The sequence below is a fragment of the Acomys russatus genome, chromosome 1 (assembly GCF_903995435.1).
Source record: "Acomys russatus chromosome 1, mAcoRus1.1, whole genome shotgun sequence".
NCBI classification, from domain to species: domain Eukaryota; kingdom Metazoa; phylum Chordata; class Mammalia; order Rodentia; family Muridae; genus Acomys; species Acomys russatus.
In genome coordinates, this window is record NC_067137.1 from 18,286,382 (window position 1) to 18,301,937 (window position 15,556).

Below are 15,556 nucleotides of genomic sequence, written 5' to 3' on the forward strand. Positions count from 1 at the left end.
GTTGGGCTACACTCTAGGACCCTGACGACATGGGCGCTTTCCCAGCCTTGTCTATCCAGTAACAGTTGCATAATCAGAGACATTGCTGTGCTAGAGTCATTCTCAGAGGCGGAAGCACATGCCAGCACCGTCCTTCCGCACACTGCTTAAGGAGGCACATGTTAAAGACAGGCAAGCTGTACCACAGGGCGGGCAGGCAGGCAAGCTGTACCACGTGGCAGGCTTCATTACCTGGGGACAGTAGACTACAGAGACCCATGCCCAGTTAGGTTTAAACAGGTGTCCCTTAGAAACAGCCTTAAATAACATGCTTCCTTCTTAATGTCCCTATCGACTCAGAGAACAAAGGACATATACCTTTTCACAATTTCAAATCGTACGATACAAACAAACCATGGTGAAACGTTTTCTGTTCAAATTCATCTACTTTTGATACCATTCACTTCTTTTGGAACAGACATATGAAACACGATGAAAGGGAAACAACAAAAAACCGAAGACTCACCCACACACCCTTGCCCATCCTGTGGGGCTTGAAAGCCCTGATAACAGAGGCAGCGGAAAGAGCCAGCTGTGTTGTCACAAAACCCATGACTGTCACACACAGTGTTGTTCACACATTCGTCAATATCTGCAAAAGAGACATTGAACACATCAGACGGGAAATGAGCACAGACTGACAAACACCAGGTATGGAATGGATAAGCAAATGCACTCTGTACAGCACAATTAAACGGGAGGATCATGTTTACACAGAAAGAACTTGAAAAACACCTTACACATTAATAAAATGTTTTGATGAAAATGGTTTAGTAGCTGAAATACAAGGGTCTATGAGAAAACATTGACTTTTCCTCAGGAAATATTTTCACACTTGAAATGACTGCCACGATTAGCCACGGTCAGTATTTGTTAAGTGTTTTCAAGTCTTTATTTTCAAAGACAGCTTTATTTTCCTACAGGGTAAAGTGCTATCTGTCACCTTCTAAAACTTTTTTTTTGACGGTATATTGTCACTGTGCAAAGTAATGGGGTTCCTGAAAACAAGGCCATGCATGGATGTATAGCATGTTCTCTGTTCATGTCCACACTCCCACTACTCTCTCTCAGGTCTCCCTTTCCAGTTACTCTTCTACCTACATTTCTTTAGAAACTACAGAGATTCTGCTTATGAGAGAAAATACATGGTATCTGCCTTTCTGAGCCTGGCTTATTTTAGGTAACATAGTTCCACCTATTCCTGAAAATGATGTAATTTATTTCTTTTTTATGGCTGAATAAAACTCTATTTTGTATATGTGCCATATTTTCTTCCATTCCTCTTTTGAAGGACAATTAGGCTTGATTGTATGATGTGGCCATTGTGACAACTGCTACAATAAACATGGATGTCCAGATATGTCATGTATTGACTTAAGGCCATTTGGATATATAAGGATTCATTTTATCTGGGTCATATAGTAGTCTATACTGGCTGTACTAGCCTATGTTTTCACTGGCAGCATATAAGGAATTCTCACCCTCCACCCTCTGTATCCTTGTAGTATTTGCAGTATTTGTTTTCTCAACAGTTGAATTTCTAAACCTGGTAACATGGAATCTCAACTCAGTTTAAAAAAATATGTATTTACTTTCATGTGTATGAGAGTTTTGCCTGTGTGTATGTATATCATGTGGATGCAGTGCCACCAGAGGCCAGAAGAGGGCATCAGGCTGCCTGGACCAGGAGCTGTGAGCCACGATGTGGGTGCTTAGGAATGAAGTTCGGTGCTCTGAAAAAGCAACCTGTGCTCTTAACCACTGAGACATCACCTCTCCAGCCCCCTTAGTGCAGTTTGCACGTGCCACTTTTGGGGGGATATAGTAAATGCTAAAAAAGAAAAAAGAGCTCCAACTGTGAAGACGTAGGAGGGAAGAAACCATGGTTTCTGTGTCTAAGAGAGACCCTGATGAGACAGGCTGCCCCAGCTACTCACAGGAAAAACCTGCCACCAGGTTACACATCTAGTCAAAACCTAAAATGTCAGTTACCCTAAGGATCATCTACATGGAAGCTCACAGACCGGTGGCCTTGTGCTTTCCCCATGTTAATTAACACGCGCCTCTGAAAATGTCTTAGTTATAGTTATCACTGACTTCTAGCTAGGAGTCTCCTTTACCTTTTCAGGGACTGCCTCTACACTCTTTCCCTTCCACTGGTGTTTAGTTACCATGTACATTTCCAGCTACTGCTCTTTCCGCTCTACCTACCTCAGCACGCAACCCCCCTCACCCCACCCCAATACAGGGTTTTGGAGGAACAATTAAAAAATATATGTGAAGAAGATTTAATTTTCATGTTAAAATGATGAGTCGGGTACAAACTTCAAAGGAAATGATACGTTAAGCACCACACACTAGGGTCTAGTTTGGGAGGAGTTAATTTTAGTAGAGGTGAGCATTTGTCTTCTAAGGCTCATAAAGCTAAGTTGTAGGAGGTTTGATAGAAGGAAAAAAGGATATATCCAACACACTTTCTTATTTCTTCTCCAAATTGTCCAACACAGATATTAGCAAGCATAAGAGGTTGTAAATTCTTACATTGAAACACATGAGTTATTAAATCAAAGTTCCCTTAATGTTTCTCAATTCCATGAAATCTGTCCCTTCTGCTTTCAAAGCTGGTCCCCTTCCATCTGACTGACCTGTGGTCACCCTGGTCCACCTGTGCCCCCTCTCCTGCATCCTCAGTTACTCTCCCCCCTCCTCCTCGTCTCACCCCCTCTGAAGTGCTAATGTCCCTTGGGAAAGCTTTCTCTTGATCTCACCTTCATCGGCTCCTTTTCTCTGTTACCAATGTGAAACATCTCCTTAGATTTGTCTATCCTCATTACCTTATTCCTGTTGTACCATCCTTCTGTATGTGTGAGTGCTTCATTTCCAAATCTAAGGATGTCTAATTCTTTCATGTAAACTAGCATTGCATTTGCAACGAAACCAACCAACCAACCAAAAAACAAACAACAACAACAACAAAAAAACAACAAAACAAAAAAACCTACATGCATCCACACACACTCTTGTATACTTAAATTTATTTCTATATTTTTAGATTTATTTACTTTTATGTGCATGGGTATTTTGGCTACACGGACTTATGTGGACCACATTTGTGCCTGGCGTCCACAGATGCTAGAAGAGGGTGTTGGGTCCCTGGAAATGAGGTTACCAGTGGCTATGAGCCACCATTTAGGTGCTAGGAATCAAACCCAAATCATTTTCAGAGCAAGTGCTCTTAACCACCAAGACATCTTTCCACACCCTTCTCCTGTTTTTTTAAACACCTCTTTTTTTTTTCATTGTTATAATAGATTCTGGGGCCTCATGAATGTCAAGCTGGTACTCTACGGGTGAGCCGTCATCCCTGCTCACCCCGTCACAGACTACCTGTGACACCCAACACAGAGCCAATTCTATGCAAAGAGCTGCTATCCCATCTTGTTTAAGGACTAAAGCATAGAAGAGGGCCGGCCTATGCTCAGCACAGATGAAACTTGTTCAGATATTGGATCTGCTGTTGGTTGGTTGAACTTGAGAATGCAGAGCTCACAAACATGTCTCATCCAAAATACAGAAATGGTGGTAAAGGTGCAATAATAGCATCATTGTGTTCCAACGATTACTGTGAGGGTTACACAGTCATGCACAAAACACTAACCTGGGAACATAAAATGCTAGACGTACCTGACACCTGTCAACTATCACCAACATTACTGCCCTTCATCCCTAGTGACCTACAATCTCCCTATCTTTGTTCCACTGAAACACAGGTGCTGAACAGAGTGCTGCTCGGCACTCACTGACCTCTAAGGCTGCTGAACACCCACGCCTTGGATACTCTTCCCATGTTCACGAGTGCTATTTGTGTTCTACTTTCCATGGCCTGCAGGTGGACGCCTTCCAGAGCTCAAAATTCCTGGGATCTGCTGCCTGCTAGCTTTCCCCATCTACTGCTCCCAGACTCTCAGTTTTAGTAACCAGTGTCCTTATGGGTGCATGACAAGGCTTCATCTCCAACCACAGTTCTTTTCCCAAGAACACCTCTTATGGGCTGGAGAGATGGCTCAGAGGTTAAGAGCAATGGCTGTTCTTCTAAAGGTCCTGAGTTCAATTCCCAGCAACCACAAGGTGGCTCACAACCATCTGTAATGAAATCTGGTGCCCTCTTCTGGCTTGCAGGTGTGCATGCAGGCAGACCACTGTATACATAATAAACAAATAGGGGAAGGCATCCTATTGGGACTCTAAATGAGAGACGCATGGGAGAATAGCAAAATAAAAGGATACAGATGGTCCTAGAAATCTACAAGTAGAACAATATGATAGGCAGATTTGGGCCCAGGGGTCCCGCTCAAACTAAGGCACCAGCCAAGGACAATACAGGAGGTAAACCCCTTCCCAGATCTAGCCAATGGTCAGAATATTCTCCACAGTTGAGTGGAGAGTGTGATACGACTTTCTCACATACTCTGGTGCCTCACATTTGACCATGTCCCCTGGAGGGGGAGACCTGGTGGCACTCAGAGGAAGGACAGCAAGTAGCCAAGAAGAGACTTGATACCCTATGAGAATATACAGGGGGACGTAATCCCCCTCAGGAACAGTCATAGGGGAGGGGAATAATGGGAAAATGGGGGGGGGGGAGGAATGGGAGGAATGGGAGGATACAAGGGATGGGATAAACATTGAGATGTAACAAGAATAAATTAATAAAAAAAAAAGGAAAAAAAACCATAATAAACAAATAATTTTTTTTAAAAGAAAACTTCTTAGCCTTAATTATTTCTATTTGCTTTTCGGCCATCAATGTTGTCAAGCCTAACAGCTGAATGTAAACAGAGAACTAAAGGCCTCTTCCTGACACAGGTGAGAATTTCCCCTCGTTTTCACTCTTCCTTTCCACGCATCTTGCCTTCTTGGCTTGAACTAAAAACTCAGTGCAATTATTTCACATCTAAACCAGCAAATATTCCTCATGACGTCAGATGCAGCTAGGTGATGTCAGATGCAGCTAGGTGACGTCAGATGCAGCAAGATGACATCAGATGTATCAAGGTGACATCAGACGCAGCAAGGTGACATCAGACACAGCAAGGTGACACCAGATGCAGCTAGGTGACGGCAGATGCAGCTAGGTGATTGGACTGATCTGAATGCTGTCATGAAGCTAGGATTACAGCTAGTTTACTGATTGTAACAGTGAGGAGGAATTCTATACTGTCACCACTAACTCTGGACTTCCTGAAGTGGGCATCGATCAAGGACTATGTTGTTCTTTGCACTGCAGCCTGTTGGGGGCCGGAAGCTGAGCCATTCTTCAGTTACCCATTTACATTCTGATGGGTTCCTAGTCTCTCCTGGTGAAATATTTATCTAAGACCAAATAGACAGGTCAGTAACAAATGAACTTGCTATCACCAGCCTCCTCGCATCAGCGCCATTTCTCCTATGTACCCTTCATTAGCAGTTCCAACCAGATGCTCATGCCAGAAATCTTAATACCATCCCATCTCTCCCCTTCTAAAACTCCCTCTGCTGCCCTAACCTATCTTCTTCTCTTTCTAGATACCCCTAACACTCTAGTTGGCTTCTCCAGACTCAGTCCTGCCCCTCCCTCAAATCCACTCTCTACCTAATTGTTGCCGGTGGGCTCTTTGCAAAATGCAAGCATATCTATGCCATTCCCTTGATCAAAATGTTCACCAACTCTTCTTGGCTAGGACACAAGGCTTCCTTCATCTGGCTCCTGGCTATACATGTGGTAGCGGTTCTCAGACAGCTGAGTTCTCAGCTGAGCTCCAGCCCTGTAAGTACACTTGAATAAGGTCTTGTTGACCTTAAGATGGTATAAGCTTCTTGCTTGACTGGCTGTCCCACTCCTAGTTTTGCTATGAAACTTATGTCACCTCTTCTGGAGTCAGCCTAAAGGAGCACCTCCATTGTGGCACCTTCCTCAACCACTCCAGACACAGATATCATGCCTCTCCTTTTTTTTTTCTATGCCTGTATCAAGCCTGAAGGGGGAACATTCAAACACCCTCACCAGCAACCTATTTCTCTACTAAAATGGGATGAAAAGAGAGAATTCAGCTATGTGAAATCTACTGGGTTCTCAGTCGAGATTCTTAAAATTAGATATCTCGCTTCCCTTTTTATTAATCTCCTGCAGTTCCAGCAGATGACGGCCTCTTATTACTGTTCCCCAGCACAGGAACCGAGCAACTGGCCCAAAGGTGAACAAGGCCCCAGCTGGCTATGAATTACTGGGCGTCTTGCAGACTCAGTTTACTGTGACAATGATTCACCAAGCAAGTTTAGATGAGTAATACTTTGGACTGGAATGAATAGGAAAAAGGAACGTGAAGTGCCTGCTGGAGACTAGCTGTTCAACAATTAATATTTTATAAAAATGATATAATGCAACTCTGCAGTTTCTTGTTTTCAACAGTGAGGTGAGGTAATATAATAGCTTAGCTGAAGGACGACACTGGTTTCACTTCTCAGAAGGGCCAGGCAAGAGCTCTTCCCCTGAGCTGGCTCCTCAGGCCTTTGTTCCAATGACTCAGTGACTTACATAAAGAGTCTTTCACTTTGTTTGAAGATGCGAAATCTCAAATCTATTCTCCCATTGTCTAACTGGACAGGGGGGGACATCATTTTGTTTTGACAAGGTTGAATTTAAAACCTGAAACTAAAATTTGAGTCACCTATCACATTTTCTTTGTTGAATGTCAAATTTTCTACAGAAGTTTCCCTTATGGATCTGGTCAGGTCCTTGCCAGAAATTATCACTAGTAATACCACCCTCAAATCTAGTAATCCGTTAGAATTGACTGTCTAAGTGATTGCTCAGCCATCAACCCAAACATATGAGGCATATTATCATAGGAACTGATACTGCTTTGCTCTTAATTTTTTTTTTACTAGAAAAAAAGTAGCAGTAATTTGATGTTTCAATATAAATGAAGTCAAAACATAATGACACCTACAAGGCCAGTGGGTCACTAAACTGACTTCTCCCACCCAAAACAAAACAAAACAAAACAAAACATGTCTTCTAAATTTTAGAAAGGTAATTGGAACACATCTCAGGATGCTTAGAACTGACAGCAGGTGGTACTAGAAGTTCCATCCATGCCAATGGCTGACAAGTCCATACTTCTAAGGTCTTAAGCTTTGACCTGTTTTGCACATCTGTATATCTTACAGTCAGTGTATTTTCTTAATCAGCCAAAAGGTTTTCAGAACCGATATGGTAAATCAGAACTCCAAATGTTCCTTAATTCCCGAGTAAAGAGTACTAAAGGTCATTCATTATTCACCCTCTCATTTTGGTAACATGAATAGTAAAATTAGGGGAAAACCATGAAAGATTCAAGATGGTTTTCTAAAAGAGAATGGGTCAAGCTGCTTATGTACAGACCAAGAAAAAAATAAAACTGTCTTCAAAGACCTTGACAATGAAATTCATAACAAACATGAATGGCCCCACCAAATGTCACATTCAGAAATGCCTACAGGTATCACAAGGAAGGGCCATTTATGTCCCTTTTGTTAGGAAAGTGATTTGGTCTTCTTTCAGACAAATTCTTCCACTTTGTTTGTTTTCAGTTGTGAAGAAGAGAGCCTTGTTTCCGCAGGCTCTTAACATCTGTGCTTTCTAGATTTTTCTCCTCCCTACTTCCAAGTGAGGCTTATCCACCTCCTACGGGGGAATCCCCAACAGATGAGCCACCCTCCAGATTCTGGGATATTCTATCAAGGTGGGTGATAGGGTGGGATACTCCAGCAAGGGTGATGACAGCAATGGGAGTGTCATTTGTGGTACTTGGCTATTTACAAAATCTCTATAGTGGCTGCAACGCTGGGAAGGAGGAGCCTTCTTGGTATCAGGACATTTTTACATGAATCAAATTGTTCATTCTGACTCAAAGGCAATTCCAGGCTTATCTAGATAGGTCTTCCCATTTCAAGAGCCAGAGAAATGAGTCCTGGAGAGGGAAGTGACTTCGGTCAAGTGACAAAGACAAAGTGGAAGAGATGGCCAATGCCTGGTCCTTGTTGAGGGTCACTTTCTAAACCATACTGAAGGCTCTGTTCAACATATGAGCTTGCCTCTCATAGGGTTGCTTGTAAAATGTTGCTCCTATGTAATAAATGGAACCACGCTGTGAGCAGAGAAGCATGGTGGAACATGTTCACTGCAAAGGTAGCAATCAATCCATGCTGCCAGCCACTCACTGGCACCACTCAGTGACTTGCAGTTTTAGAAAAACCTTCTGTCCTTAAACAAACCGGAACATAACAGGTAACCACCATACTGAAACCTAGAAGCCAAAGCACAGTAGGTTCCAAAGATGCTTATCAAAGAGACTCCTGGAAAAATGTGTTTTTCCAGGCTCCAGTGGTGTGTTAGCCTCAGGAAGACCCAGGCTGATATCTAGTATAAATGTTCTTCAATCTTTTCATCAGAGGGAAATGACCTAAGATTTCAGCTGAGATCTTCCTGATCATCTGCAATTGGCTTAATATTCGGTGCCAGAATATTACAAAAACAGTCAGAAAGGGAGACCTTGTATTAAAAGAGACATAGATCTTCTGCTCAGGAGAATTGCAGACCTCACACTCTTTCTTGAAAGGAGTGGAGGTTGACTAGAAGACAGTAAACCCCAGCCAAGAAGTGGAACTGAAAGATGTTAGCATAATGTCTGCCCAAAGGAATTTTAAAATGGCATGGCTCTTGGCCCAAAAGAGATTAAGGTCTTTCTCTCAGCATAGAAGAAAGCCAGCAGTGAGCAGGAGATGAGCACAAGGCCTGAAGAAAAAAAAAATAACAAAATTTAGCCAATAGGAAATTAAAAACTGGATTTGGAGAGCATCCAGACAATACAATAGGACATTGTAGAACCTTTCTAAAAAGGTCCACCGAGGTCTGGCAATATCCATGGGGCTGGAGAACATGTCCTTATGTGTTATGGATAATAATTTAGTTCTGGGAAATGGGCGAGCCAGAAAAATAGCAAAAACCAATGTCTTTGTGTAGTCTGACTTCCATGCCAACAGAAGAACCAGAGAGAAGGGCAAGAGAAAAAATGTGGGGGGGAACTTGATGGTCACAAATCTATTTGAAACAGCTTAAGATAAGCAATAAGAAATGACAGGGTCCAGAAATTCTAGAGAGCAAGGCAAGCCAATGAGAGACCTTGGGAGGCACTGCCCTCAGAGACTTACTTAAGCAATTCTTTTAAAAGTGCCAGGACTAGACTCTTAGCTGATTCCTGCAAGCAGTTTTTTTTTTTTTTTTCTTTTTGGTCCAGAGAAGCTAAGCCAAACTTGGCTATTTGTCAGCCATGGAAGAATATACTGATCCCTTACTTGTGGTGATAGACACTGAAAACCAACCCTAACATCGCAAATATAATCCCAACGGTTCTCAACTTTCCTAGTGCTGTGATCCTTCAATACAGCCCCTCGCGTTGTGCTGACACGCAACCATAAAATTGTTTTCTTGCTACTGTTCTGAATCGTAGTGTAAACGTCTGATATGCAGATGGTCTTAGGTGACCCCTGTGAGAGGCTCATTTGACCCCCAAAGGCATCTATGCTGAAAGGGGGGAAGGTTTCTCCGAGTCTCTCCATATCTAATGCCCATGTCCTCCTGGTTTTACCTCTTGCTTATAAGCCTACTCTCTTCTCTGTGTTCCAAACTGGTCTGAGGTTCCACCATCTCAAGCCTAGCTCTCTGCTGTGGCCTCCTAACTTGGTTTTGCACTTGCAGCCATTCAATAGGAACACAGATTTTTTTACTCACAACAACAAAATGATTTACGTTCTGCAAATAGTCAGTCAAGTAACTTTCTGTTTAAACATTGTCATGGCTCAAATATGATGTGTTCCCCCCACCGCCTCCAAAGACTCATGTGTTAAACTCTTCACCGCAGCCCATGGTGCTACTTGGAAAGTTCTAGTAACTTGAGGGGATGGGCCTACCTGGAGAAAAGGAGTCACAAGGAAAGGTTCTCAGAAGTGTTTTGTTTATGTCTGCTTCCTGTTTCTTTCTCTCCACTTCCTGTGTATCAGAAGGTACAACTCTCTTTGGCTCAATGCTCTTGACCCTGTGATGTTCTGCTAAAATGCCTGGGGCCAAGTGACCATTCACCTCAGAAACCATGAGCTAAAATTAATCTTTACTTCTTCAAGTTGCCTGTGCTGGGCATCCCATCCGTGCAACACAACCTTGTCAGTGCTTCTCTGTGGATATCGATGAGGTTTTTTTGCAGCATGACCTCTGAACTGGTCCACACTTGGGTTCTAAATTGCTTGCTTTTCCAGATGACCCCTCTTCCCCTGCATTTTCTCCTCCCCTCTTCCGCCCCTCTCTGTGGGATCATTGCCTAAGGACCCAGCACTTCCAGAAACTGGATGTCTTACAAAAATCACAAAGAGCCTCTTTTCATCATACTCCCTTCCCAGAGAAGCATATTTCCCAGCTGCTGTACCAGTCATGGCATCTGACGTTTTTACACCTGCTGTTTCCACTCCTCTCATTTTCATTTCCTCTTGGATATATCCTATATATGGAACTCCACCAAAGGGGCTCTTGACAAGATCACCCATTTCTCAAACACAAGGCTCTTTCCTGGTTATCATTTTCCCATCACTCTGGGAAGTACCTCATACAGCCAAACACCTTCTGATTTTTTTTTTTATTGAGGCCTCATCCTTCCTTATTTTCCTGTTATTTCCTATGCTTTTAAGTTTCATGTCAATCTATGGGTCACTCCTCAAATGGGCTTAACTACCTGATGTGTACACACACACACTGATGTTTCCAGAGCTCAGTCTTAGGTCATCCTCTGTTCTCATCCTGTGCTGCTTCTCGATGCCCTCATCTAGTCTAACAGTGCAAGGACCGCCTGCTTCTGGGGCCTCTAGTTCATAATTCCAGCCTGGGCTTTCCAGAACACCTGACATCAGACATGCGCACATGGATATTTCATCTACAGCTCTGGCTTAGTAGTATGCACTCAAATCACACTTCATCTGTCTTGTTGCAATTGTTTTTGCCATTGTCAGCAAATAGTGACAGAAACTGTTAGAACATGGGACTGAGCAAAACTCCTTTCCTGATAAGAGACAAAGCAGACAAAGGTAAGATGAATTCAGAGACAAAAAGAGGCCACTTCAAATGAATAAAGGTCAGCGTACTATGAAGATACAACAATTCTATATATATATATATATTTATTGTTTGAAGACATGCAAAATCTAAATGGGCAAACTAAAGTAAATAGCTGACAAGTTCCCAAAAGAATACCAGAGGACTATATAATATCTCTTCTCAGCTGCATACACAATAAGCAGAGAACAAATTATTAGATATATAGATGACTTTGAACAACATGACTTACACAGCAGCCCTGATTGATCTAGCTCTCCATAATACACACCTGATTCCAGGTCCACGTCCTAGTTTGCTATCTATTGCTTTGAACAACACTCATAACAAAATCAACTTGGGTAGCAAAAGAAGATTCAGTTGTCCCGGAGATGGATTATGGTCCCTCATGGAGGGAAGGCAGGGCACTAACTCAAGGCAACAGCCTGATTGCAGGAACTGAAGGAGAAACCATGAAGGAAGGCTGCTTACTGGCTTGCTTTCCATGGCTCACTCAGCCTACATTTTTTATATGCATCTCAAACCCTCTTGTCCAGGGATAGCACTGCCTACAGGAGGCTAAATAAACCCACATCAATTATTAATGAAGAAAATGCCCCCACAGACATGCCTGTAGGCAATATGATGAAGGCATTTTCTCGGCTGAGGTTCCTCTTCCCAGATAATCCTAGCTGAGTCACATTGACAAAAACTAACCAGCATTCAATATGAGAAACACTCACTGAAATTGATAATTTCTTATGCCATTAGATACAAATTAAATGATTAAAGTAAATTAGAGTGTGTCCTCTGAACATATCACGGTAGACACAGATAACAAAAAAGGGGACTAGAACACCCTCAAATGTCTGGGGATTGAGCAACTTATTTCTAAACAGTTCACTGATGGAAAGGAAAAAATGGCAATGGTCTTCAGAAAATTTTCATCTGAGTGATAAAATAAAAATTATCAAAATGTCAAAGTCTTTCTTAGGAGGAAATGTATATCTATAAATACACGTATTAGAAAAGACTGTTGAGAGTAGGATGTGGTGGTGCCTTTAATCCCAGCACTCGGGAGGCAGAGGCAGGTGGATCTCTGTGAGTTCAAGGCCAGCTTGGTCTGCAAAGTGAGTCCAGGGCAGCCAAGGCTACACAGAGAAACCCTGTCTCACCCCCTACCCCCCAAAAGAAAAGACTGTTGAGAAGCTGGTGGTTTAAGTATCTAACTAGAAAATAAAGACAAAATGTACCTCAAGGAAGCAAATAGAAGTAGCAACAAATATACAAGTGGAAAATAAGTAAGCGGCAAACAAAGAGTAATGGAAAGATATGTTCCCCCGCAAAGACTAGTGCCTGTAGGAAGACTAACGAGTCAGGAATAATGTCTAGACTTACACTGCTCGACCAAAAACCAAACACACGGCTGCACATTAGATAGAGGAGGCCACTAGGACCACTTTTGTTCCAATGAACATGAAAGTTTACATATAGTCAGTGATTTCCTTGAAAAATAGCTTACCAAAACCTAGATAAAAAGTGGAGTATAAAAACAATATTAGCTATTAAAGATCTATCGAAGGAAAAATTAAAAAATCTCTAGCCCGCTCTCCCTCCCCCTCCCTCTCTCTCTCTCCCTCTCTGTCTCTCTGTCTCTGTCTCTGTCTCTGTCTCTCTCTCTCTCTCTCTCTCTCTCTCTCTCTCTCTCTCACACACACACACACACACACACACACCTCCCACCTATAAATGACTTCACTTGGGAACTCATCTAAGATTTTGAGAAAGAATTAAAGCTAATTTTCTGTAAAAGTTTCCCATAACCAACAAACAGGATGATTGCATTAGATTTTCTGGTTGCTGTAACAAAACAGCTAACATTACTGTCTCAAAGGCAGTAAAACTCATTTAAGGCCAATGTTCCAACTGATCTCGCTCATGCATGCTTGCCTACGTAAGCTTGGAGAGAACAACACAGGGGCAGAAGCAGCTACAGGGAAGGCCACTCATCTTATGGTGGTCAGAAAGCAGAAAGAGAAATACTGGAAGGGTCCAAGGCAAGACAGAGTCAACAAAGACACGGCCTCGGTAACCTCTTCTCCCAGGTAAACTCAACATCCTACAGTTTTAAGAACTTTCCAAAATAGCACATTTAGCTATAGTTCATACCCTCCATGTGTGAGCCTTTCTGACCCTTCCTATCCAAACCATAACACATAGACTTTCAAGCTCAATTAGAGACTAGAACAACCTTGACTCCACAAACCCACAAGGAAATTCAAAGGAAGAACCATCAATAGCTATCCTCTTTTATGGTCACCAATAACACTATTCTAAACAAAAATTACTAATGGAATTGCAGTGATATATGAAAAGGACTCCATGTGATGATGGTTGGGTTTATTATATCGATGTGGGGATATTTTCATTAAACAACACTGAAGATGATTGGACAAGGGATAGTGCATCATCTTGATCTATTACACAAGAATCATGTGCACAGAATAGGACAGTGAATACAGAGATCTTTTCTGTAGTACTGGGAGTCAGTTCTTGTTGCACACTCAGTTGACTTTTAAAATATATATATATATATATATATTTTTTTATTGATTTATTCATATTACATCTCAATTGTTATCCCTCCCTCCCATTTTCCCCTTACTCCCCTCCTCTATAAGTGTGGCTGAGGGGGACCTCCTCCCCCTGTATATGCTCATAGGGTATCAAGTCTCTTCTTGGTGACTTTAAACTCACAATTCTCCCTCCTATGCCTCCTAGTTGTGGAGATTACAGGCATGGTTCTATGTTCAGCTACCAGTAAGGACTCAAAAGCTGTTAAGCATCAGTTCTTACCAGGGAAATAGAAAAGGGCATTATATGCCATACACTTAACAGTGGGGCTAGACTTTGGAAGGGATAACATATGAATCACTGACAAGGCATGGATCTGCAGCTTGTACTCTTTGCTGGCCCAGGCACAAACTGGTACTCTCAAAAACCAGATGGATATACCTACATAAGGTAGGTGTACCTATATTTATACACTTTTGAGTAAAAACAGAAATTAATGATTATGTCTCCTAAAAGACATATTCCTAAATAACCAGTGGACTTATATTCACAAGACTGATGGTTAGTATCTGACTGTCAATGTGAGAAGTTCTCGAGTCACGCAGGAGCCAAGTCTCTGGACCAACCAATGAGAGGTCATCTGGATTCGGCTAACTGGACTGGGAAAATCCCATGGGCTTGGGTTCTGGACTGAAGGGAAAGTCGAGTGACCTGAGCACTGACATACCACGCTCTCTGCTTCCTGAAGACATATGCACCACAAGCAGCTTCCTCAAGTTCATGCCATGATGTCCTCTCTCCCATGATGGGAAACTCCCTTTCAACTGTGATCCATCATAAACCCTTCCTTGTTGAGCGTTTGGTCAGACCCACAAGACAAATGATGATCACAGAGACCATACTTGAGACAATTCAAATGGCAACCAGCACCATAATTACAGCATCTCCATACTATACATGTAGCTATTAAAAATTAATAAGTTGATAAAATAATACGACAAATGTTTACAGATAACAGTGTTGAATGAAATAAGAGACAGATGAGTTCATGTTATATAATTCCATTGGCAGACTGTTGAAAACTAGGCAGAATAAACATCTGTGAGAGAGAGGGATTACTAGGTATACGGGACTTGGGGTGGTGGTAATGGAGGCCCATGAACGTTAAAAAAATGTTGGGATATTTGTGGGAGGATTTGGAGGCTAGTTCCTAAGTATGTTGAGGCTATAAAAGTTAAGCTGTGCCTTTAAAATGTATGTAGCTTTTAAAACTAATTTTTAAAAAATTTTATTCATGTGTATGTGTATCCATGAGAGCATATGCCATATGCATGCAGGTACTCACAGAGGCCAGAAGAGGGCATCAGATCTCCTGGCCTGATCATTGCCTGAAATGGCTGCTGGGAACTGAACTTGGGTTCTTGGAAATAGCTGCAGGCATTCTTAACCACCAAGCCATCTCTCAATTCTGTACTTTTAAGCATGCATTTTAGTATAGGCCTTAAGAAGGCTACTTTATAATGCTGTGTTTCCTAGTTAAGACAATGGGTTTCACTTCACCACTTCCCGTGAGTCCAGTATTGGGACACATATACTGTATTCAACCACGAAGGGAATCTATCACAGTAACCTTGACCACTACTTCTTGCTCATTATAATCCATTCACAACCTGTTTTTTTTTCAACTTCAAAATAGAGTCAAGCTATTTTTGTTTGCTTAAAACAATGCAACCCAGAATAAGACTTCATCAATGACACATTTTATCTTAGAGCTTTCTGTATTTC

The 15,556-nt window shown here is 42.0% G+C and overlaps 1 protein-coding gene across 1 annotated transcript in view; it reads right to left on the reverse strand.

Moving 5' to 3' along the window:
- Positions 1 to 15,556, reverse strand: part of Ltbp1 (latent transforming growth factor beta binding protein 1) — a 399,918-nt gene that overhangs the window by 38,623 nt on the left and 345,739 nt on the right. The window contains exon 24 of the mRNA XM_051167245.1: positions 506 to 631. Within this exon, the coding sequence (XP_051023202.1) occupies positions 506 to 631 (126 nt within the window). The remainder of the gene's footprint in view (positions 1 to 505; positions 632 to 15,556) is intronic.